Source organism: Coloeus monedula (genome assembly GCF_965178545.1).
Source record: "Coloeus monedula genome assembly, chromosome: W".
Lineage (NCBI taxonomy): Eukaryota > Metazoa > Chordata > Aves > Passeriformes > Corvidae > Coloeus > Coloeus monedula.
The window spans coordinates 31940519-31967232 of NC_138821.1; the positions used below are offsets into that span (position 1 = coordinate 31940519).

General features: G+C 45.1%; 1 protein-coding gene across 2 annotated transcripts in view; it reads right to left on the reverse strand.

Moving 5' to 3' along the window:
* The window catches only part of LOC309584563 (ceramide transfer protein-like), a 251789-nt gene that overhangs the window by 87970 nt on the left and 137105 nt on the right, over window positions 1–26714 (reverse strand). For both annotated transcript variants that reach the window (XM_082300645.1, XM_082300644.1), the window contains exon 3: window positions 15667–15783. In XM_082300645.1, the coding sequence (XP_082156771.1) occupies window positions 15667–15783 (117 nt within the window). The remainder of the gene's footprint in view (window positions 1–15666; window positions 15784–26714) is intronic.

Genomic DNA, 26714 nt, shown 5'->3' on the forward strand with positions numbered 1-26714 from the left:
AACCTTGGGGAATATGCATCTTTTTTGTCATGTTCCTGATATAACCTCAGATTCCTAAAGTTGGCCAGGGTTGAGATTTCATAAAAACAGTCCTTTCTATTTGAGTCAAAATGATGTTTGTTTTGAAATGAAACTAAGTCTGGTCAAATATCTGATACACAAAGGATGTACCAACATTTAAAAAAAGTTAAATGAAAAAATAAATTTGTTTACAAAGACTAGACCTACCTGATTCTATAATTCTCATATTAGTCTGTGGGTCAAGAACAAGTCTAACATGATAAAAACAAAATGTTAAAGTGAAAAATTTTTGCGGGGGAGGTTCCGAGTGCAGGGGAGCCAGCCAGAGTCACGATACGAACACCAACATGATTTGAGTATCGTGCTCCGCTTTATTGTTTACTTACACCAACTTATATCTACTTTACAAAGATTCACGCCCTATTCCCACGGGACAGCCTCTAAGCAGTGGGGGAGCCGACCAGTGTGTAACTTTGCCAAGGATTTTCAAGGCTGCCTGCTGCCAGGTGTCTTTCAAGCCTGTCTGCAGCCTGAGGCCCCTTCAGGGGTTCTTCCCTAGCAGCCCTGGGTTGCCCAGACTGTCCTGGGGTATCATATGCCCCTGTTCTACAAGGGATCCCTCTACACATCCCCTGTTTTCTTTTTGGGCAACCCAGGCCTGGTCGATGATCTTTCGCAGCCCCGCTTTAAGGCAAGAAAAAATACACCCAAATACTATTAAGCCTAATATAACTACAAATAGCAATCGGCAGCCTTCTACTACCAAGGTACGCAGCCATCCGGTGTTACCCAGACCCTTAAGCCAATCTCCAATAGGGTTGTCTGTCTCCCGAAGGTTGTGCAGGCCCCTCTGGAGGACAGAGAGGTACTTGTGAATTGAGACAGAGTGGTCAGAAAGATCCATACAGCACATACCCTGGAAATCTTCACAGCCGTGGCCGTGGGCTAATAGTCGAAAATCATTGGCTGTCCTATTTTGTAATACTGCATGCCTAACACTAGTAACATCAGTGCTTAGCTCGTCAAGCATCTGCGAAGTTATGTTTAGCTCATCCCTCACCCAGCAAGCAAGTTTATGCAATATTGCATGAGCCCTGGCTGCTGAAGCACCAGGTACAAACATAGATTCTAGCCAAATTATACCACGACTCCAAAAGACGGGCTCTTCATTCCTTTTACAGTTGAGCTCATGGATTGAACGCCGCACCCTGGTTTTAGTGCGGTGGGTGATATTTAAGAGTTGATGCAGGCTTGGATGGAACAGGGTGAGTTTCCCTAAGTAGCACGGTCCCCCATGTGGGATGGCAGGAATCCCATTCCATGCGCAGTCCCCGCATATTAAAAACGTGCCACTGGGGAGGCGTTTCAGGGCTTGATCCATGAGGTTGATTCGGTGGTAAATTGCTTTGGACTCGTAGTTTCTCAGAAACCAGTCTGCAAGAGGGTCAACAGTGGCCCAAAGGTGCTTATTAACATTTAATTGACTGGTAGTGGGAGGCTCGAATGTCATGTAACCATCCCCAGTTTGGTTTGTGGAACCCAGTAGATCTAACTCTTCTGGTGTTCCCATGGTGACATTGATGCTTTTCAAGAATGCACCTTGCCAGCAGGCATGCTGCTGGCAGGCTTGAGTCTGACCAGCCCTGAACAATTGCCATTGCCTGTGGCGTTCCCTATCAGGGAGCTGTTGTCTAGCATCCCTCGGAAGTCTTGCGGGTCAAAATATGGGACCCCGATTAAACAGGTGTGAAATGGGTCCCCTGGCGTGGCCAGGCTCAGACACATGGAGTCTTGCCCCGTTAATTCAGCTAGGGTGACCCACATGTTTTGTCTCTTTTGGATTGATGTTGACATTGCGTGGGACCTGGTTAGGATGCTTACAAGAAGCAAACCTCTCAATGTTTGCGGGCCCAGAACTGCTTTGTCGCTTCCCAGCGCTCAGGGGCCACCACATGCTGCCACGGGACACGAACCTGTGTGCTACTCCCTCACCCTAACACTGCCACACTTCGTACTGCCTTCACTCGATCTAAATGGGCGGACAGCCGATCGAAGATGTCCGCCAATGCCCTTGTCTCAAGACAGTCAAAACAATTCCCCACTCTACCTCTGTGTCTGGTGCTATACCCAAGAATTTACGCAACTCCCCTTCTTGATTCCGCCTTCACAGAGGGTTCCCCGACACCCACCACAAGTCACTAGCAACCACCCAGGGCAGCTGTTACATTCGCCCCAGGGTCTCGCTATTTCCCCTGCTACAGAGAGTGGTAGATCTGGCAAGTCCTCAGCTCCCTCACTCAGGCTCGTCTGCAGCCTCTCCCAAGGCTTCTCGGGACAGAGGTCCCAGAGTTCCAGCTGTTGTAGTAGCGGCGTCATTTTCCTCAGGAGCCGATGCTGACTGTGCCTTCTCGCTTCGGGGTCCTGTATGCGTAGTACGGCACCACTTGCTTGGGACCTGTCTGATCAGTGCTGCAGCGATGACTTGTGCCTGTTTTTGCAGGACATTCTGCAGCGTTAAGGTAAAGGCAGCTGTTTGAGATGACTGCTCCGCATGGGTAGCACGCACGAGCATCTCGTCTACTCCTGCTCCCTGGGGCCACTTGGCAAGAATTGTCTTAGTTTGCCTATTAGCATTTTCAAAGGCAAGGGTCTGGAACATTTGCTCTTGGAGCTCTTCAGAGAGCTCAGTTGCATCCTTCAAGGCTGCTGACAGACGGTCGATGAACTGACCATATGGCTCTGACAGCCCCTGTCGGACTGCTGCATACGGGGGAGACTTCTTCTTTTCAGGTACTGACAACAAGGCTTTGTGGGCAAGAGTCTGTGACAACTGATGAATGACTATGGGCATGGTCAGCTGTGTCACCATCGCTCCATAAGCCCTGCTCCCAGTTAGCATGTGGGCTTGGATCGCATACAGTGGGTCTTGTGTATCACTTTGGTGTTTGCTAGCTTCTTCTTGTGCTAGCCACTTCCACGTTCGCTCCCAGAGCAGGAACTGTGAAGGGGTCAACAACAACTGTGCGATGCTGATGCAATCATTAGGACACAGGACATCTGCTGTAAAGATAAACTGCAGGATGCTCCGTGTAGGTTTGGACCGTAGGCCATGCATGGTGACCATTTGCTTTGCTTGCTGCAAGATCTTCCCGTCATGGGGTTCCCACTTTGCAGTGTCCCCTTGCAACAGTACAGGGCAAGCGAGGGCATCTACGGTGTGCCAGTCTCCTTCAATAATTGCATCACGGATAACTCCATTCCATCTCCTTCGCAATGGATCAGTCCTCCCCGTCAGGGCTGATGGAGGTGATGGCTGCACCTCCCCTCGCGGGAAGGGAGGGGCTGTAGGCACTGTGCCCGGTTCTCCCGACGGGAACGTAGGAGTTCTGGTGGCTGTCTTGACCGGTGGGGCCACAGGACGCCACGGTGCTGATGGTGTGGTTTCGCAAGCCTTAGATTCCAGCGCGTCCTGACACGTAGACAATTCAGCAAGCTTCTTGATTACTTCTTGCATCATCTCTCAGTGGTTCTCCTCCTCTTGGGGCTGACCCCCGGCAGCCCTGACTGCCTCTGCCTCTGCGGGCGACAAAGCTGTAGAGGCTGCTTCACCGTCGGACGGTGATCTGCTGTCCGGCAGAGGGGACTGGCGCGCCGCCGCTTTTGGCCGGGCACTAGGACCACTCGCTTCTCCTCTGCTCGCCTGTGCCCTGCCCCCCTGGGTCGGGAGCCTGAACTTCCCCCTTTGCGGCCATTTCTCCCTCAGAGTTCAGTGGGGTAACTTCCTTCCCCGCCGAGTCCAGCAACCCTCGCAGGGAACGCACGGGTGCTGCTGTTCCCTTAATCGGTCTGCCTGCGGTCAGCCCGAAGAATCATGCAACCCTGGACTTCGCCCTGGTCTCCGACTACCGCTCCGTAAGACCCCCGTCACCTTCCTTCCTGGAGCCACCACCCCCTAAAGCTTCCATGACCGCTGCGGCCACCTTCCTCTCTGCTTTCATTTCTGCAAGGGTGTTCGTCACAGCTCTCCAAGATAATCCAAGAGCTTTAGCTTCTTTACCTTCCCTTCCACCCTCAATCGTGGACAGCCACAGTTTGTTCCCAAATTCCCACCACGCTTCGGTCGAAAACAAAAGTGAAGTGTATTTCAAAAATCCATGTTCCCAGGCCCACGTAATGAGGGCATTAAGATCTCGATCCTTCACAGTCTCACCTCTCTTAGAGAGGATACTGGCTAGGAGGTGAGTTCCAACCTCATACTCCCTAGCTTCTTACCTGTGGGGGCTCACTTGGCCGTGTGAGCTCCGGTCTCCAGCGTCACTCCGCTTTGAGACCCTTCCTGCATCCGGCTCCAACACCGATGTGATGATTCGGAGTCTTTCCGCATTTAAGCGAAAAACACACTGCATGTAAGCAAAAAAATTCACTCGGGTCCCTGTTCAGGCGCCAGGTTTTGCGGGGGGGGGGGGGGGGGGTTCCGAGTGCAGGGGAGCTGGCCAGAGTCACGATATGAACACCAACATGATTTGAGTATCGTGCTCCGCTTTATTGTTTACTTACACCAACTTATATCTACAAAGATTCACGCCCTATTCCCACAGGACAGCCTCTAAGCAGCGGGGGAGCTGACCAGTGTGTAACTTTGCCAAGGATTTTCAAGGCTGCCTGCTGCCAGGTGTCTTTCAAGCCTGTCTGCAGCCTGAGGCCCCTTCAGGGGTTCTTCCCTAGCAGCCCTGGGTTGCCCAGACTGTCCTGGGGTATCATATGCCCTGTTCCACAAGGAATCCCCCTACAAAAAATTATCTTAACACTCAAGTATTTAGACATAACACCTAGTCCCAGATACAGAAAGGAAAAAGATATGCATATAGCGCAGCTCTCCCCTCAAAAGGCTCAAAGCACTTTCGACAGCATTAAGATTTGCTGCAACATATACTTATGTAGTCAATTGAATCTGCCAATTCACTGGCTTTGCCCTGAAGTCTTCTTTCAGGAAATATACAATGTCCAGCAATAAGTGCACTTAGCAAAATTGGTAACATTAAATTATGAGCAACATCATATGTATTGAGTTCCTAAAATAAAAAGACATACATCAGTGCAAGTATTACATATCAGCTGAGCAGCCCCATCTATACTTGCTTACTCAAACCAGCAATTTTAAGGTAATACAAGTTATTTCAGATTACCAGGGGGAAGAAAGATGAACAACTGTCTCCCTATTCCCCTCCCCCCAAACACCAATATGTTCTAATGCTCATGTTCACAGGAGCAGGAAATTCAAAAGTGTCATAAGTCAAGCAAGCAGGGCAAAAGACCAGCTTGGCTGAGCAGGGATCTCCTCCTAGAACTTATGTGGAAAAGGAAAGTGTATGGGCATTGGAAGCAAGAACAGGTGACATGGGAGGACTACAGAGATGCTATTCAGCACTGTGGGGAGAAAATTCATGTGGACAAAGCACTATTAGGGTTCAAGATGGCCAACACTGTGAAGGACAGCAAAAAGGGCTTTTTAATATGTTAACAGCAAAAGGAGAATCAGAGATAACATTGGTCTGTGGCTTGATGAGTTCAGTCACCTCACAAACAGGCACACAGACAAAGCAGAGACATTTACTGCTTTCTTCACCTCTCTTGTCAATACCAACGATAGCCTCTGGGACCCCTAGAGCCCTGAGCTGGAGGACCACGACTGTGAAAATGACAAACTCCCATTTGACCCTGAAACTGTGTGGGATTTGCTGCTCCAGCTGGATTCCTATAAGTCTATAGGCCCTGATGGGATTTATAACAGAATGCTCAAAGAGTACTGGAAGCTGGGAAACATCCCAATTTTCAAGAAGGATAAGAAGGAAGACCCTGGTAATCACAGGCCTGTCAGTCTCACTTCAGTGCCTGGCAAAATTACGGGGAAGGTTATTCTGGCAGTTACTGAAAAACACTTGAAAGACAATGCAGTCATTGGTCACAGCCAGCATGAGTTCATGAGGGGAAAGTCCTGCTTAATTAACTTAATTTCCTTTTGTCCTGAGGTGATTCATAATGATATTATAGTCCATATCAATCTGAGCCCAAAAATTGTTAATGTATCTTTAAGACCTGGCAGCCGGGGACCCTGGGGGAGGGAGGGGTGTTGCTATGGGCAGGCATTTTTAAAATTTCCCCGCCCAGGGTTTTCGCGGCTTTTTTGAAGCGTGGTATTTGCGTCGCTGGCTACTTGGTCCTTGTTCAGGCTAAGACTTTTCTTTCCTTTTCGGTTTTTTTTTCCTCGGCTTGGAGAAGCTGCAGTAGCGGTCTTTGAACTGCCTTAAGGGCGAATTCCACATCTGCCTGTCCGAAGCCGGGGGCATCACACTGACAGGAGTGGAGTGGAGCGGCCCTTGCTCCAGCCCGAGTCGCTGTCCACCACGCGGAGCCAGGGAGAGGAAATGCCAAGTAGCTCCAGCCCAGCTGCTTCGCTGCTGTGCCCGCTCTGCTATGCAATGATGGGTTGGTCTTGAAACCATGTCAACAAGGTGCTAGAGCAATGGAGCAGTGAAGAGTCCCCAAGAACAGAATACTATAAATTCTTATTTCATTGACAACTAATTGTTCAAATAGATTTAAGCAGAAACTGTAACAGAATATAAAGTTAAATAATAACTTGGTCATAGCTGATAGGATGGAAATATAACCTAGAGTTACCTTAGATGATTATAATGCTAAAAAGCACACCCACAGGGAAATTCATATATGTAAATGATAATATTATGAACTGGACCAAGACCACCACATGCATATTAAGAATTTTGTTATATGAGTTATCTGTTTCTGTATCATTCTTTCTTTGTTACCTTTTTGTATAAAAGACTCTGCCTGTTCCTAAAAGGTGTGCCAGCTCTGTTAGATGCCTGGCACCCTATTATGCAGAACTGTAATAAAATCAAATATCTCAACTCAATGTGTTGATTGACTCCTTCACACTGGGTAAAAGAATCCTGCTTTAGGGATAACACAGCCAAATACAGAGATAAAATCCTAAAGTAGTTCCATAGGTGCTTTCTTGGTTTCTAATTGTGAATTCTGCAAGGTCAAAGACTGTAACCCTGCACATTTCTAGATGAAAATGCTTATATTATAACCCTTTAGTCATAGACTATTGGCCACATCTGAGACTAAGTGGACTGAGCCACGTCTAGACTTTTCTGAGAAGTTTAGAAAGCAGGGGGGCCTCACTTAAGCCTGTGACTCAACAGGAGGGACCACAACCTGATGATACTATAATCCATTGTAATAAACAATAGTTGTTATTTAGATACTGCATCAGTAATGTTTAGATACTGTATTAGCAATAAATCTGATCATAATAATCCACATAATCAGTGTGTCTTACTTCTTGATCCTTCTCTCAACTACTTTGCATAACATGAGGAACAGTTGAGGTCACTTAGTTTTTCAGCTTGGAGAAGAGAAGGCTGAGGGGTGACCTCATCATAATCTACAACTTCCTCAAGAAGGGCAGTGGAGGGGGAGGTGCTGATCTCCTCTCTCTGGTGACGAGTGATAGGACACAAGGAAATGGTATGAAACTGAACCAGGGGAAGTTCAGATTGGACAGTAACAAAACGTTCTTCACTGAGAGAGTGGGTGGTCACTGGAACAGGCTCCCCAAAAAAGTGGTCACGGCATCCAGCCTGTCAAGAGTTCAAGGACCGTCTGGATGACTCTTAGTCATATGGTTTAGTGTTAGGTAGCCCTGCAAGGAGCAGGGAGTTGGACTCATTCCTTATGGGTTTCTTCCAACTTGAGATATTCTGTGATTCTACCTGTATAACTGTGGCAGGACTTCCCCCCTACCACAGAAGAGGGGAATGTGTGGTCCTTTGGATCTGCAAAAATTTCCCACAGTAATCTTTTTGGAAAAGATAAAAAAATCAACCTCCTAAAAATGTCTTCAGTATTGCCTGCTTCTACTGAAACTAATATCAAACAATACCCTATACCCCCTGTAGCCAAACAAGGAATAAATGGAGTAATTAAAAATTTAGAGCAGAGAAACATATATTTAGAACATGTTCTGCATTCAACTCCCCTGTCTGGCTAGTGAAAAAAAAAAGACGGGAGTTGCTGCTTAACAGTTGATTATTGGAGGCTTAATGCTAACACAGGACCCTTGATTGCAGCTGTTCTGAATATTGAAAACCTCACTGCCACGCTGCAAGCATCAACACATAAATGGATGGCAGTGTTAGATATAAAGGATATGTTTTTTTATGGTGCCAATTCAAGAGGAAGATAAACTCAAATTTGCATTCACCTGGAAAGGAACACAATACACATTCAATTGCCGGCCTCAAAGGTATAAGCACTCACCCACCATAGCACACAATGCTTTAACTGAATTCCTTCAGCAAATAAAAATCCAGGAAGGGGTGCAAATATACCAATACATTGATGATGTGTTAGTTGGAGGTTAGGAGGAAGATACAGTAAGGATCTCAGCAAAAGACATATGGAATAGATTAAATGAAGAGGGAGTGGAAGTACTCCAACCAAATGCCAAGGCCCCTCTAAGTAAGTTAAATTTTTAGGCACTTGGTGGGTAGCAGGCCAAGCTGTGATTCCAGATGAAACCATTACAAAATTGGATACTATACCTACCCCCAAGACAAAAAGGGAACTGCAAAGAATCATGGGTACTCTGGGATACTGGAGAAATCATGTCCCCAGGTTTTCTATAGTAGCAAGACCCTTATACACACTAATGAGAAAAAATCAAAATTTGGAGTGGCTTGATAGCCACAAACAGGCTTTGCAAACACTAATAGAAGAATTGAAAACATACCAATCACTCGGGCCACTCCACCCCAGTGATCCTATAATAGCCGAATGGGGTTTTGCTGAGCACGGAACGTAATGTAATTTGTTTCAAAAGGGACCACATGGACCAAAACGGCCATTAGGATTCAGTTCCACGGCATTGAAAGACACTGAAAAGAGGTACACTGATTGGGAGAAGGGATTATTATCCCTGACTCAAGCTCTAAAACAAGTAGAGAAAATTCAGCAACAGCAGCCTGTAAAAATCCAAGGACCTTTCAATTTGCTAGCCAGCATTCAGAAAGGTGGTGCTCCCCCTGAGGGCATAGCACAATGACCCACAGTCCACAAATGGTATGTATACATTTCAGGAGTCACAGATCAGATGCATGTTACTGAGGGACCAACAAAACCTACAAAGCTACAGATTGCTGTAACTCCAGACATGTTAGCTCTACAAAACCCATTTAAACCGAGTCCTATAATGGATGTCCCTGCTTTTACCTCAGACTCTGCAGTTAAAGACGTCTGGTTTACTGATGCCTAAGCCAAATGTATTGATGGTAAATGGAAATATAGAGCAGTTGGTCTTAATATTGAAACAGGAGTGGAAGTAGTAGAAGAAGGAATGGGAAGTGCACAGGTGGGAGAGTTAAAGGCTGTGTTATTGGCAGTAAGAGAGAAAGCAAAGGCACTCTATGTTGATTCTTATGTGGGCTGGGCTGGGGCCACTCAGTGGTTATGTCAGTGGGAAGCGTTGGATTGGCAAGTGAATGGAAAGGAGGTTTGGCAGAAGGAAGATTGGGAATGGTTGTTGTCTCAGGCTCAGTCCCAGAAAATCTATGTGGGATGGATTAAAGCTCATGCCAAGGACCAAGCTTTACAAACCTATTGGAACAACAGGGTGGATCAACTGACAAAAATCAGGAAAATAGAAATTGATCATCTAGAAGACCCACAACATTTGTATTGATTACGTGAGTGGTTACACTAAATTAGGGCATACTCATACTGGACAAGAAGCTCTATTTTTTGCAGCACAAAGCAGAGGATGGCCATTGACCAGGAAAATGTGTACAGGTATCCTCACACAGTGTCCCCAGTGCCAGCCAAGACTTGAACAAAACCATCCAGACCTGGCACTGCCCTTGCATATCAAAAATAACAAAGCACTCTGGTGGGCAAATAGATTATACTGGACCTCTAAAAACATCTAATGGTTACAAGTACATACTAACAGGTGTGGAAGTGGTATCTGGACTGCTAGTTGCCACTAAAAGCAGGCATGCTGATGCAAAAACTACTATTTCAGGACTCAGTGACTGGTTTTCCAGTCTCCCTGTCCCAGACTCTATACAGAGTGACAATGGATCACACTTCACCAGTGTGATGGTACAAGATTGGGCCAAAAGGGAAGGTATTAAATGGGTCTTCCATATACCATATTATCCTCAAGCAAATGGGATAGTGGAGTGTGCCAATGGTTTGCTGAAATGCTTTCTTAGGTCACATGAATCTGGATGGGATAAAAGGTTACCCTCTGTGCTATACCAAATAAATAACTGATATGGGCCAACGGGCAGTCCTGTTTCACGAACTTTCCTGAGCCCTATGTCTCTTGAAACAGCTCCAAATGATAAAGTTGAAACTTTTCAGGATAACTTAAAGGTGGGCCAACCAGTCACGGTTAAGCTACCCCAAATCAGAATTGTACCTATGACTTTAATGGACAATCAAGGTCCAATAGCCTGGATGGCTATTGATTCTAATGGCCACCAACAAAGGATCAGCTCCCAATGGGTATTCCCCACATTCTAAGCTGTTCTTGTTTCTGTACAAGACTGGTTTTGTTCTGAACAAAACAAAAGTTTCTCAATGAAGCCTCGCAAACCACTCCTATGCTGCCCCCGTGTGATAGCAGTGAGCATAGCAATGTGTTTGAAACTAGACGCCAGAGAGGGAACTGCTGCCATAACTCTGGAAAAACACATCTATTATTACTAAAGTTCTGTTGTTTTAGTTTCTCTAATAACCTTGAATGTTTAAGAATACCCTCACCAGACAGAAGACTAGGTGTGTAACCAGACGTGAGACAAGGAACTGCTCAAACAGCAGGAGGAAGGACTGTTTGCTACCTGCACGGCTGTGAAAGCTACTGAGACTCTTGGACTCCTATAAACAAATAAAACCAGCTCCGGACACAGAGGAACCTACTGGACTGCACAGCAACTAGTGAATTTGCTGTAACCAAAAATGTTAATTATGGTATTGTTTACATTTTTATACTTACGGGTCAATGTTTTCAATAACGCAGCATGGCTAATTAGCCATCCTGACCAAACCTTGCGATTAACAATTGTAAAGGGAAAACCAGAGGGCAATGTCATTTTTGCTAAGGGCTACTCCAACATAACACAGATAGAACAAATGCTATCTGACTCTTGGAAAAGAAACTCACAGCTAAAACGAATGCATGCTGTGACACTGATAACAAACCGCAGCAATTGTTGGATCTGTTCTCAGTTTCCCATTCATTCAGATGAAAGTATTCGGATGATGGGAATTCCAACACCAAACATATTTTCCAATGGTATTCCTCCAGCCAGATTGATGCTCCTTCTGGAAGGAAAGACAGTCCAAACCCCCATAGACCAACAAATCCTGACAGTAAATATAGTAGCCGTTGAAACCTCCTGTGTTCATAGATGCCTAAAGGGACCAGGAGTGGCTTCACAGCGAAAAATAGAGTTACCTGAATGTAACCAAGGGATGATGGTAGGAGTCTATCCCAACTGTCGCTCATATCTGGATGCAACTGGAAAAGGCATTATAAACACACATTGGTGGCCTATTCCAGACAATATGGGATACTATTGGCTTTGTGGAAATCAAGCTAGGAAAGCTCTACCCTCTAAATGGCAAGGAATATGCACCATTGGAACTGTAGTCCCAGAAATAGATATTATTGATAAATCGGAATTCCCCAGAGGACGCCTATGATGTTTTATAACAAGATACAAATGAAATTTAAATCCCTTGGTTGATAGAGCCTGTGGATTCCACTGATTTGTGAGAGGATTCTTACCATGGTTAGGAGTGCCTGAATTAGAAAAAGCAATAGTGAATATATCTGGAGTTATGGAACAAATAGAAAATCAGACAAATGACACAATCAGTGCCTTGTAACAAGAAATTACCAACCTCTCCAAAGTAGTCAAGTAAAATTGGATGGCTTTGGATTTGTTTTTGGCTTCCAAAGGTGGGGTATGCACAGTTATCAACATCAGTTGCTGTGTATACATAGATCAGACTGAGAATACAAACTGATCTAGAAGAGATTAGAAAGAATACTGGAATCTTACATGAAATCCAAAAGGATCGAGGGACAGGTATATTTGATTGGATAACCTCATGGATTCAAAATTTAAATGCAATTGTGAGAAAACTGATTGGCCTAATAACTGTAGTCCTGACTGAATCAGGAGAAGGAGGGGGAAGCAGAGGTTAAATTATTTGCTAAGATGTTAAAAACAGTGCATACAGCTTGCTCAACACTTATTGTGCCTACCAAAGCAGGATGAGAAGATAGAAGACTACTGATAAAAGGAAGGAATCTTGACCAAAGATCCTGTTTTCAAACCTAAAACAAACTTAGACCAGTCTTGAAGTTTGGACTTGGGCCAGGGACATAAAGAGCATGCATAGGCAAGCAAGGTGAAAAGTTCAGAATGAGGAAGACTCTTTAGGAATGTTGCAGTGGGGTCTCCTGCAACATCCATAGACAGTGAGGCCTGTGGAAAGAAATAGGGAGCGATTCTTGATAGAAGTTTCAGAGATCTTTATTCTCCAGCCACATGGCTTGGGGACTGCTGAAGAACTGAGCAATCACGGGACAAACCGGGTCTTCCCGGGCAGGGGAACGCAAAATAACCAATGGGAAACAGGATTAGGGTATGTGTGACCGGGGAGCAGGGAGACCCCGTGCCTAGGCCATGCCTCTACCCCAGGGTCCCCTCTCCCAGGACCCCATGGCAGGGGGGGGGAACCCCAACATAGGAGGACTCTTACTTCATCCCGGAGACCCCTGCCCATGACCACCAGATGACACTGTGCAAGAGCAACGCAGATGTAAATGACTTTTGGGCTCATTGTAATATGAGGCGAGGCTAGGCGGGGCTAGGTAATGAATATGTATAGGCGTATTGGGAAATTTAATGAATATGGAGGTTGTAATCCAATATATACCAAGCTGAATGCAGCTGTCCGCACACATGACTTTGGAGGAACTATCCCCCATGTGTCCCAGCGCTGGAATAAACATACCTACTTTACTCCTTATTCCAGTAGTGGAGTCTTTTCCGCATATCATGACATTAATGTTCGGTAAATGGATCCTATTCCAAATTTGCAAAATTGGATTTAACGAAATGTGTAAATCTGACAATAACCATTTTCTCTAAAAGGTCTCAGGAGAACAGATATAACTTTGTTTACATAGCATTAAAATCTTATTTAGTACTATTGAAGTACCAAATGATTTCATAGGTTTAGTTGCTTTGATTAATATTTGTATATGCTTTGTAGTTTTCTACAAGTATGGCTTTAGAATACTTGTATCTTCACTCTGATTGTCTCAGTGGGTAGAAAAATTTCATCCTGAATATAACTTGAATTTTCATATAATTGCCTCTTCAAGGTAAGGCATAAAATTCCCAACTGGACTAATATCCTAAGTAGGTAGAAACAATTCAGTTTCATTACATCTTTGATTCCCCTGAGACAATCAGACTATTATATATGTGTATTTGTTTAGATTATAGTAAAGTTTTCTAACACTTAATATGTTAAGTAAGAATATGTGGAATACTGAACTTCACTGAAGGAGAACGCTGGACTAAGAAGCATGAATGAAAATGAAAAGAGCTCCTGACCATGTATTGAGCTCCTCCAATCCCTACAACCAAGAAGCTACTTTCACAAACTCTTCTTTGTTCTTGATTTGCATCTCATCCTCCTATGATCTTAAGGGGTGAGGAACAACCTATCCTACACTAACTGGTAACAACATAAATAAAATGACTTATTGGATTGTCCTCAACTCCCATGAACATCCTGAAGTTAATGCCATATCTCTTGGTTTATCACTAATCATTTTATATATATATATAAATATGTGTTACATCATCTAATGCATAAATACATAAGCTGAAGCAACAGCGGGTGCTTCTTATCAATATCAATAACGTTTAACATCTTTTAAAGAAATAGTAAAGCTTAGGAGTACAATGTGTATCAAAACACTCAACGATGGTGTACACATATATGAAAGTGGATGCTTTTATAGCATGGAGGCAAGATACACCTGCACTATCACTGCATGAGGTAAAAGTGCCTCCAGTCACAGGGGTGGAATGTGGCAGGACTTCCCCCCCTACCACAGAAGAGCTTATCTATTCTGTCCATCAGCTGGTTTGGTAGCTCCAGACATTCTCCCCCCTCACATGAATTGATGAGATAACCCAGGCCAGCTTGCTTGACTAGTGAGTTGTCTCTGGCTAGTGAGTTATCTCTCTCTCTGGCACCAGGGGTGGAATTTCCAGGTGGCAATAAACAACTCACCTTGAGAACAAGATGTGGGGAGATAAGATGGAATTCCTGACTGACAGACACTTCACTTTACAAACTATAAAAGCCACACAAACTTTCATGGAGGCAGAAGTCTCCTACACACACCCTGGAAACGTGTGGGACTTCTCCCCGAAGTTTGGATGCAAATTTGGCAGATACTTTCCTGGGAATTGAGGGAAAGGATTCTATGTGTACTCCATCATCAATTCAGTGGTAAGTCACATTGACTCCTAATCTATACTATTTCTTCGCTAGTTGTAATATAGGTACCTTTTATTGTGCATTGGTTTGTTTAATCTACTAGTAGTTCTTTTGTTTATCCTGTGTAGTAAGTAAGCCTGTTAAAGTCTTATGTCTGTTTTTTCCTTGTGTCTATTCAATAAATAATTCATGTTTTAATAGACCTGATCAGTCATTATTAAGAACTTGCAAGCAAGAGTGGTTTTGGGGTGCTGGCCACCTCAATAAAGCTGCCGCCTGCTGCCAGAAACCTGGGCAAAGGCAGGGGTCGTCCAAACTCTCCCCTCTCATTCGTAACAATAATCCAGATGCAAAAGTTTCATTGTGCTAGGTATTGTACTTACACTCAACACCTTGGAGCAGTGCCTATCTTTTCTCTGAAAACATATCTTTTCTCTATTTTGTGTGTTACATATTTTAAAAATATCTGACCTTCAAGCCCTTTAGGCAAAATGAAAGTAACAGAATTCATTGGAAGAGATAAGGTATAGATCAGGAAAACTGAATGAAAATGCTGATGAACAATAGGGCCTTAAAAAACAAGGAGACAAAAGCCAGTAATCAGATAGTTAAAGCAGCCAAGTGAACAGAGATGAGCCTAAAAACCAAATAAAAACCTAGGAGAATGGACTCTAAGAAGTTTGTGGCATCTAGATAACAACCAATTCAATAATCAGTGAGACAGAATAGCCAAAACAATTAAAAAGTTACTCAAATATAATGCAAGCTTTTTCTTGTTCAAGTTAGAGAACTCAAGAAAGGTTCAGTTGTTAGCTCACAGTTCTCTAAATTCTTGTATATGAAGGATAAGCAAATCAATTCCTTTGGAACATAATTAACATAATGGCTTCAATCTTGCAACTTTTATCTTTCAGAAATACCTCTAGTACTTTAATGACTATATATTGAAGCTTACAACTCTCTGCAAGCACCACTAGATCTAATGAGGGACTGAAAAAGGAAATCAGAAAAAACACATACCTTGTGTTGCTCTATTGCATCTACCCACTGTTGTCTGTGGTCTGGGTCTTGAGCTCGGAGGTACCAAACACTGTCATTTACACTGATATCAAATCTGCATTCATCAAAGTCATGAGGCTGTGAAATAATGTAAAATTAGCTAAAATTATCATCATGATCAACAATATCTCACACTCTAGAAACACTGCAATTAGAAAAACTGATTGATATTGCCTTGAATTCGTCCTAGATTCTAAATTTGGTTGTATATGGCTGTCTCAAATAATGAACATAATACACTTGTATAACAAAAAATGCCAATCTTCTGAAACAGAAAAGCCAATTTAGTACAGTCTTAACAAAATTGTCACAAAAAAGTTCCACACAAACAGTGACCAAACATTCCAAAGGGATCCTTTAGAAAAATAACTACTGGACACAGCCAGGAAAATATGGTTTTTAAATTTCAAAGCAGTAAAGACAAATTAAGGTTATTGCTATCAATATTAATTTTCAACAGAAGAAACACATACATCATAGCAAAAAGCACCAGGATAGAGCCATAAAAGTAGAATATATCAAAATGACAAGGAAGGCAGGAAACTAAAGGAAGCTGTGGCACCCTCTGCCTAAACTACCTTAACTAAGAGGACTGTCAGATAATTGGAAGCAACATGCAATCCCTTTCCATATGATCACTCAAATACATCCAACTTTCAGTTCATATGCCTCAAATAGTAAAATGCCTTTAATAGCATTACAGTGAAGCTAGTAAGGAAAGTACAAAGGAACAAACGAAGGATCTATTTTGTCCTGTGACACTGTCAGTTCAAAGTTACTCCCTAGAAAACATCCAACACAGAAAAACTTTTTTCCTTTCATTGAAAACTATTCTTAACAAAACATAAGTACAGCTGAACACCTTTTTGAATTTGAATACAAAGAAATGTTACACATAGAAGCACACAGGGATATAACAGACTCTAAGATTAAGGCAAATGATGCAATCTGAAATGCAATAAATATTGATTCCTGATGCCAAAGACAAGTCTATATCTGTTAATATCCTTTACTGCTCTGTGAATACATTCATCTTGCAGACAAGTAAAGCACTGTGGATCATTTGCGAAATACTCCACAAAAGAAAACCTAAAAGCAAATCTCATTTATTGTGTTCTGTGCAACAGTTCAGTGTCAGTAAGAATTATTTCCTAAGGATCTGAAAATCATAAGCTACTTATATATAATAGACAATGTTTCTTGTATAAATATACTAGAGGAAGAAAAGTACAACAGAAGCCAGCACGCAAAAAGAAAGAGCTAGGAAGAGTTCAACAAAAGTACTTGAAGCTTCACCTTTTTTTTTTAATAGCTTCACTTATTCGGTCAGGCATCTTAACCTAAGTTGAATTTAAATAAATTTAAATTTCCCACAGGAAAAAAAAAATCCATCAACCAACAAAGCTAGCAATAAAGTGAATCAACTGCAGCTACCAATTCCCTTAATACCTGACCATCTCAACTTAATTCAACTTCATCCTACCCACAAAATAGCAAGGCTATCAATGCCAGGACAAAGCACAGAGACATTATTTGTATTAACATGTTTCCAAACCCAGCAGAATAAAGAGATAAGCAGTGCAACTGACAAACTCCATGTAGTGGTTTAGTCCAAAATACTCATTACTGTTTACCTTCTGTGAGGTAAGAATTAGGAGAAATGCAAAGCAGACACCAAACTTGAAAGAATATAAAGAAGTTTACTAACAGACCTAAAAGAACAAAAAAAAAATCATACCACACCTTCAGAACTCTTCTCCTCCCTCCCACCTTTCTCCCTTCTCCCAGTGACAATGTAAAAAGACAACCCTTGGGATGTTCAGTCTGTTTACCACTGCCATAATAACCTTGTTCAGTCCATTTAGGAAGAGGAGTCTCTCTTGCCCATGCTATGAAAACATTATCACAACGAGACAGCCGCCTGGGTTTGTTCTCTGCTCGCATGTGAGTCCCTTCCCATGACTTGCAGCTTTTCCCACAACTGCTTTCGAGGGTCCACTCTTGAATTACTGAGGTACAACTTTAAGGTTGAGCCGTTCAGAAACAAAAGTTCTCTTCACCCATCTCTCAGAGCATTTCATCTCTAAGAACAGAGGCCCTTCTCCTTCCCTGGGAGCAAAGGGTCCTCCTCATTTTCATCTCAAGGACTATCTCTGGGACCATCTCTAGGAACTGAGGTTTTCTCCTTTTCCATTTGGAGCAAAAGTCCTCATAACTTCCATCTCTCCCTGTTCAAATTTCTCATTAAATTACAGCTGCTTCAGCATCTGCCTATCTCAGCACAGGTGCTTTTGCTCTCAAGTACAAGTTGAACACTCCACCCCCCATGCCTTCATGAAATTACAACAGGTATTCTGATACATCATAGCTTTACAACAGAATTTCAGCTTTAAGCATCTCCTCTTTCCCTTCCCTCAGGTTTTCAGCTCTTCACAGCACTAAAAGGGTTAATCTCACCTGGGCCTTGCAGCTGGAATGTCGCTTATCGCTATTGGTCACATGATCTTTGCCATGGGCAGCTTTTGGCTGAATCTTGGCCACACTGGAGAGGGGGAGCCGAGCCGCTCCAGCTTCCCACAGCAGGGCTGGGGGGGGGGGGGGGGGGTCCGCAGGTAGAACAGGGCCCATCGGCTCCAGGATGGCCGTGGCCCAGTCCGGCCTGGCCCAAGCAGGGCCTGGGCTGGGCCTGCTCGCCCCCACACGGGGCCCTCAGCTACCTGTCCCAGCACCGGAAACGAGACAGAGCTCTGCCTGGGGTGTGTCTATTCTTAAGAATTGTCCATATTCAAACTGGCCAGCTGATAGGTTCTGTCAGGTCACAGAGGAAGCTGTAAGCACCCCTTTGCAAGAACATCACTTCCGGGACTATGCTTGCTAACCCATGACACTCCATATCCCACACAGGAGCTTGCCATTTAATAGCTACCAGTTATAGCACACAATATAAAACTGCTGTTGTATCAAGCCTCACATTGGGCACCAAAAAGGACTGTGGTAGGTTGACCCTGTCTGGACGCTAGGTGCCCACAAAGTCACTCTGTCAATCCCACTCCAGAACAGGGTAAAGAAAATATAACGAGAGGCTTGTGAGTTGAGATAAGAGAAGGGAGACATCACTCACCAATTACTGTCACAGGCAAAATAGACTCGACTTGGGAAAATTAACTGAATTTATTACTAATCAAATCAGAGTAGGGTCAGGAGAAGTAAAACCAAATCTTAAACATGCCTTCCCCCACACCTCACTCCTTCCCGGGCTTAACTTTATTCCTGATTCTCTACTGCCTACCCCAGTGGTACAAGGATGGGGGCTACATTCAAATCATCAGCTGTTGTCTCTGCTGCTCCTTCCTCTTCAGGGGGAATACTCCTCACACTCTTCCCCTGCTCTAGCGTGGGATCCCACCTACAGGAGACATTCCTTCATGAACTTCTCAGATGTGAGTCCTTCCCACAAGCTGCAGATTTTCACAAACTGCTCCAGTGTGGATCCCTTCAATAGGGTGTGATAAATAACATAGAGAATAGAAATTTTCAGGTCCCCTGATGTTGCTGGATAGAGTTTAAAGACTAACTAGCAAAAAACATAAAAGAATGTAAAAGTATGTACACAGGATGATAAACATAGCTGAAACCAGTGGAGAAACCAATCATGAGGAATGCAGTGGCTTTTTGGCAAGTTATGTAACAAGAAGCAACAGCACATGCCCAAAGAAAAAGTTCAAGGAAAGGGCACCTGTAATATTAAAGCATTCAGTGAATACGACCACCAGAGACCCCTTTAGACAACGCTCTAGGACTATAAAAGGACTTCCAGTAGGAGGTGGATGCATGCAAATTAGTTCTAGGAAAGGTGTTTATGTATTAGCTAGGAAGAATGTTGTAATGAATATGTATGATCATGATGGAATAAATACCCTGTTGTAGTTTCACCACACACAGCTCTTTAAAGGAGAGATCATTCAGTGTGTCCAGCGCTAATGAAGAATGCCTGCTTTCTAATGCTTCAAATTGTGTTAGAAAGTTTATTTTCCAGATGACTTTGGTATCAGGTGCAGTCCTTCAGGAACAGACTGCTCCACCGTGGGTCCCCAAAGGGGTCACAAGTCCTGCCAGCAAACCTGCTCTAGCATGAGCTCCTCTCTCCATGGGCCCGCAGCTCCTGCCAGGAGACTGCTTCAGCATGAGCTTCCTGTGGGGTAAGAGCCTCCTTTAGGAATCCACCTGCTCAGTTGTGGGGTCCTCCATGGGCTACAGGTAGATATCTGTTTCAACATTAACCCACATGGGCTGCAGGGGGACAGCCTGTCTCACCATGGTCCTCACCATGGGCTGCAGGGGAATCTCTACTCCAGTACCTGGAGCACCTCCTCCTCCTCCTTCTCCACTGACCTTGGTGTCTGCAGAGTTGTTTCTCTAACATATTCTCACTCTGCTCTTGTCTAGATGCAAAAGCTTCTGTGCAATAACTTTTCCCCCTTCTTAAATACGTAATCACAGAGGCATTACTACCATTGCTGATTGGCTCAGGTGTGGTGTTGGGGTTTTAGGAGTTCTCCTGGGGTTTTTTTCTGTTAAAGGAATTTTCTCCATACACGTTGCTAGGGCGACAAATTGCTGGGTATTTAAGAAAAACAAAAGACCTAGCCACTGAAGTGAGGTGCATCTGGCTACTCTTTTGTTTCACCTGGGTGTGTGGACGGTCAGTTCCTAGCATTTGGACAGAGAGGGAGGGTGCTTCTTCGGCTGCTTTTCCTTCTGCCAGAAAAGCCCCGGGATCCCAAGCCCACCTTCCCTGCCCCGCTGGGAGCCAGGTCGTGGATGCCCTGCCCCCGCCGTTGCTTCGAGCCTTCGCTACGTTGTAACTGTGCTCGCCCTGCCTGCCCAGACCTCCAGGGGATTCCCACTGCAGCGCCGCAGTTTGGATACATCTTGTCTGCCACCCGGGATTTGTGCTCGTCCCTGCCGTTCCAGCCTGCCGTTCCTGAGAGTCCGGCCGGACACCGGGATTGGCTGCCCAGGGGTTTGTGAAGCCTTTGTCCCATCCCTCCCCGGGATCCCAGGGCACCAGTGGCACGTGCTCCCCGAGCTTGCTCCGGAGCTCCCCCTGCAGCTGTGGGGGAACCATCGCACCTGCCCTGCTCACCGGGAGCCACCAGCACCCCTGCCCAAGGGGAAAGGGCCTGACAGTCGAGAAGGCTGGGACTGGGTTTGTGATTGTTTGCTGTTACTGCCATAGTTATTGTTGTTTGTTTGACTGGTTATATGCATATAGATATATAATAGTAAAGAACTGTTATTCCTATTTCCCACATCTTTGCCTAAAAGCCCTTGATTTCAAAATTATAATAACTCGGAGGGAAGGGGGGTCGCATCTGCCATTCCAAGGGAGGCTTCTGACTTCCTTAGCAGACACCTGTCTTTCAAACCAAGACACGTGGCCACTAGCAGGTCCATCTTGGAGCTGGCTGGCACTGACTCCATCCAACATACTGGAAGCTTCCAGCAGCTGTAGATACAAAAATGCTGCTAGCAAGAATTTTCTTGCTATTTTCTAAGTCCGTGAGAGACTTTTATCTCTCACAGAAGAGGTAGCAGAGTTATGTAAACAAACAAATCACCTGCAACCTTGAAAAGTCTTGTTTATGGTACAGTAGAAAAATATTTTGACAATGGATGTTTTAGGATTTTAGCCAATCACCCCAAGGGGTGGCTGATCCTTTGTCCAATTAGACTATGAAGAAAAAAGTCTATAAAAAGAGTTTTTAAAATAATTAAAAAGATCAATCTTGCTGCACTATTCCTGCCTGCTGGATCTTCTCTCCTCCTCTTCCCTAAGGCTGAAGGACACGGTGATATACCCTAGGGCTTAGGCCTGCGGTAATAAGCAGCTTTCCACAGAAGCCACCCCTGTAGCCACTCCCCTGCTACCAAAACCTTGCACTGCAAACCCAATGCATGGAAATAAGGAAGACCCAGGGAACTAAAGGCCAGTCAGCTTCACCTTCCTGCCAAGAAAGATCATGGAGCAGATCCTCCTGAAAACTATGCTAAGGCACATGGAAAAAAGGAGGTGATTGGTGACAGTCAGCATGGCCAAGCATTGGTAGCGGGGGAGGGGGGGAGCTACAGGGGTGGCTTCTGTGACGAGCTGCCAGAAGCTTCCTCCATGTCTGGCAGAGCCAATCCCTGCTAGCTCCAAAGATGGACTTGCTGCTGGTCAAGGCTGGGCCAATTAGAAATGGTGGTAATGCCTCTGTGATAACATATTTAAGAAGAAAGAAAAAAAGTTACGGCGCAGTTGGAATTGCAACCATAGAAGAGCGGAGTGAGAACATGTGAGAACAACTCTGCAGACACCAAGGTCAGTGGAGAAGGAGGGCGAGGAGGTGCTCCACGTGCCAGAGCTGAGATTCCTCTGCATCCTGAGGTTAAGCCATGGTGAAGCAGGCTGTCCCCCAGCAGCTCATGGAGGACCCCTGGGATGCAGACATCCACCTGCAGCCTGTGGAGGAGACCCACACTGGAGCAGGTGGAAGCCTGGGAGGAGGCTGTAACCCTGTGGGAGGCCTGTGGCAAGAGGAGCCCATGTTGGAGCAGCCTGTCCTTGAAGGACTGCACCCTGTGGAAGAGTGACCCATGCTGCAACAGTTTGGGGAGGACTTGCCCATGGCATGGACTCACATTGCAGCAGTTCGTGGAGATCTGTTGCTCATGAGATGGACTCACGTTGAAGAACTTCATGGAGAACTGTGGGACGGACCCCATGCTGGACCTGGGGAAGAATTCCTCTCCCCAAGCAGTGGGAGAAAAAAGGGTGAACTGACCATAACCCCCGTTCCCTGTCTCCCTGTACTGCTGGGATTCTGTTAGCAATAAATTCATTTAATATCTCTAATTTGAGCCTGTTTTGCCCATGACCATATTTGGTGAGTGATCTCTCCTGGTCCTTATCTCAACTCATGGAACCTTTGTAATTTTTTCTCCCTGTCCAGCTGTGGAGGGGAGTGAGAGAGCAGCTTTTGTGGGTGTTGTGCTTTAACACTGGTCCAATGCCAGGCACTCACGAAAGATGCTCACTCACCCTTCCCTGCTACAACTGGGCAGAGGAGAGAAAAAATTAATGAAAGGTTCATGAGCTAAGGACTGGGAGAAAAACACTCCAAGGGCAAAACAGGCTCGACTTAGAGGTACAAAGTGAATTTATTACTAACAGAATCAGAGGAGGATAATGAGAAGTAAAATAAGCCCTTAAAAACACCTTTTCTTCCCCCAGCCACTCCCTCCTTCCCACTGACAGCATCGACAGGGCATGGGGGTTTTGGTCAGTTCGTCATTCGAGATCTTCTGCTGCTGCTCAGGGAGAAGAGTCCTTCCCCTGTGAGATCGTGGGGTCCCTCCCACAGGAGACAGTTCTCCGTGAACTTCTCCAGTGTGGTTCCAATCTCATGAGCAGCAGTTCTCCCAAAACTGCTGCAATGTGAGTCCCTCCCACGGGCAGTCCTCCCAAAACTGCTGTGGCATGGGTCACTCTTCCCATGGGATGCAGTTCTCCAAGGACAGGCTGCTCCAGCCTGGAAGCAAGGGCCCCCTCTCTCCACCAGGTCTTCCATTGGATTACAGCCTCCTCCAGGCATCCACCCACTCCCGCATGAGCATGTCCAGCATGGGCTGTGGGTGGATTTCTGCATTCCCCATGGATCCCCATGGGCTGCAGGGGGACAACCTGCTTCACCATGGTCATCACCACGGCCGGCAGAGGAGTCTTGGCTCTGGTGCCTGGAGCACCTCCTCCCCCTCCTTCTTCACTAACCTTGGTGTCTCCATGTTGTTTCCCTCACATGTTCTTACCTCCTCCTCTTCTCTGGCTAGAAAGAAACTGTGCCCACATTGTTTTGATTTTATTCTTAAATATGTAATCACAGAGGCATTACCAACTTCTCTACTTGGCCCAGCCTTGACCAGCAGCATGTCCATCTTCAGAGCCATCAGGGATTGGCTCTGCCAGACATGGTAGAAGCTTCTGGCAGCTTCTCACAGAAGCCAGCTCTGTGGCCCCCCTGCTGCCAAAAACCAGTCCATGCAAAACCAACACAGTGGGTACCTGGCATCTAGCCAGTGTCAACCCACTACAGCTTCACTAAGGGCAAATCATAGAAAAGATTATTCTGGGAGTTATTGAAAAATACCTGGAGGAAAACGCAGTCATCAGTCACAGCCAGCATGGCTTCATGAGGGGAAAATCCTGCTTGTTGAACCTAATTTCCTTTTATGACAGGGTAACCCACCTAGTTAATCTAGGAAAGCCAGTAGATGTAATCTTTTGGGATACTGTCTCTCACAGTATCCTTATAGACAAAATGTCCAGCACACAGCTGGATAACTGTGTTACTTGGTGGCTTGGCAATTGGCTCACAGGTTAGGCACAAAGAGTTATAGTGAAAGTGGTGACATCAGGCTAGCATCCAGTCACTAATGGGATTCTGCAGGGCTCCATCCTCAGCCCAGTTCTCTTGAACATCTTCATTAATGATTTGGACGCAGGACTCAAAGTAATACTAAATTAGTTTCCAGATGACACTAAATCGGGAGGAGCTGTTGGCTCCCTTGAAGGTAGGAAGGCCCTGTAGACAGACCTTGAAAAATTAGAGAGATGGGCAATCACCAACCATATGAAGTTTAAGTACCAAATTCTACACCTGGGACAGGGCAAACCTGGTTGTGTGTACAGAGTAGGGAACGAGAGGTTTAAGAGCAGCAGTGTGGAAAGGGACCTGGGGGTCCTGGTTGATGGCAAGTTGAATATGAGTCATGTGTGCCCTGTCAGCCAGGGGGCCAATCATGTCCTGGGGTGCATCAGACAAAGCATCACCAGCTGGTCAAAGGAGGTGATTGTCCTGCTCTACTCTGCACTGGTGTGGCCTCACATTGAGTCGTGTGTGCAGTTTTGGGCACCACAACTGGCTGTCACTTGGTTTGTTCAACCTAGAGAAGTGGGGACTGAGGGGAGACCTCATTGTGGTCTTCAACATCCTCATGAGGGGAAGTGGAGGGGCAGGTACCGATCTCTTCACTCTCATGACCAGTGACAGGAATAGAGGGAATGGCATGAAGTTGTATCAGGGGAGGTTTAGGTTGGATATCAGAAAAACATTCTTCACCCAGAGGGTGGTTGAGCACTGGAACAGACTCCCCAGGGAATGGTCACAGTACCAAGCCTGACAGAGTTCAAGAAGCGTTTGGACAATGCACTCAGGTACATGGTATGATTCTTGGGGTGTCCTGCAGAGGGCCAGGAATTGATGATCCTGATGGGTGCCTTCCATCTCAGCATATTCTGTAATTGTATGGTTCTATGAAATAATTTCTGACAAATTCAGTGGCCTTCTATGACAGGGTTACAGGGGAGCAGGATGAGGGAATAGCGACTGACATCATATATCTGGACTGGTGCAAAGCATTTGACGCTGTCCCACACTACATCCTTATCTCTAAATTTGAGAAATATAGATTTAATGGGTGGATCACTTGGTGGATAACGAACTTGTGATAAATGAGTGAATGATAAATGTCTTTCACTTTTATTTTAACATTTATAAGTGATAATGTACTATGTAGAAATAGTGTTAAGGTAAAATGCAGTTAAGTAGAAACTAGATTAAGGTCAATTGTAACTTCAAAATAGTTGTAATATGTTAAGAAATGTATTAATAAACACATGGTAATAAATGTCTTTTGAGCTGAGAAACTACAGAGCCAGGAACCAAGATATCTTAGAGAAACAAAGAAGATAAACCGCATTCATCCCAGGAAGACTTATCTCATCAAAACTCACACCTCCCAAGGAAACTGTCAGCTACAAATTAGGCTGGAGACTGGGGAGGCACCGGAGAGGGGGTGCCTGATCCTCAGTTCTGAAGAGATCCAGAGGACCGAGGCAGTGTCGTGCTGGTGGAAGGGGGAAAGAGATCGGAGGGGGGGAAAGGTGAGTGAAGTGTAAATTACTTTCTGGGCTTAATGAATATGTAACAGTTTAAGAGAGTACTCTAAGTGCACAGTAAAATGAATGGAGTGCGCCTCTGCCAATATTGCCAAGCGCACCAGCGCTGTGATTTGCCTTTGTTCTACTAATAAATGTTAAATATTATATTGCTAAAAATTTAGCTCTTGAATTCATTTTTCTCAAACTGGCTAGATGATCGCACTCACAGCTGTAGTCAACAGCTCGATGAAAGGTTGTCATGTGTTACAGTGGGGATTCTGTAACACGATGTATCAAACAAGGAGGCCCGTGAAAAAGAAATATATATAGACCGATTCTCGATAGATGTTTCAGAGATGTTTATTTCCCCAGCTGCATGGCCGGGGCTCTGCCAAGGAACTGTTATAATCACAGGACCCGAGAGTCCTTGCCCGCGCAGGGGAACACAAAACAACCAATGGGGAACGAGGCTGACCAGGGGCTAGGAAAACCCTGTGCCCCCGCCCTCAGGGCCCCTCTCCTAGGGCTACATGGCAGGGGGGAAGGGACCCCAACAGTCATGGGGATGGTTTTTTATCCCATATCATTTTTAGGGTTTTTTTTGTTTGTTTTGTGTCCAGGGTGGCCGCTGTCGTCCCCCCCCCTCCCCCCCCCAGCTCTGGGAGTATCATGATGAGTGAGAGCCAGGCCGGGGTTTCCGGAGAGAGTTGGGGGTGGTGTGAGGGGCAGCTCCTTCCTTCCTGTGAGGAAAGGGCAGTCAATAACTAACTTATGTAAGCACGAGTTAACTATTGGGAGACAGCAAATGTTAGTTCAGACAGCAGATGTTAATTACAAAACCTAAGAAGCCGAATTCACCCTAATCTTGTCAAGATAGAGGGGACAAGGATCATCTCAGAGACTGCTGAATCATTCCTCAAAGGACTACGCATGCCCAGAGAGAAAGGTGAAAAGTGCACTGTGAGGAAGACTACTGGTCTTCATCAGAAAGATCCCCGAGGAAGAGGAGAGGCCTTCCTCAGCGCGA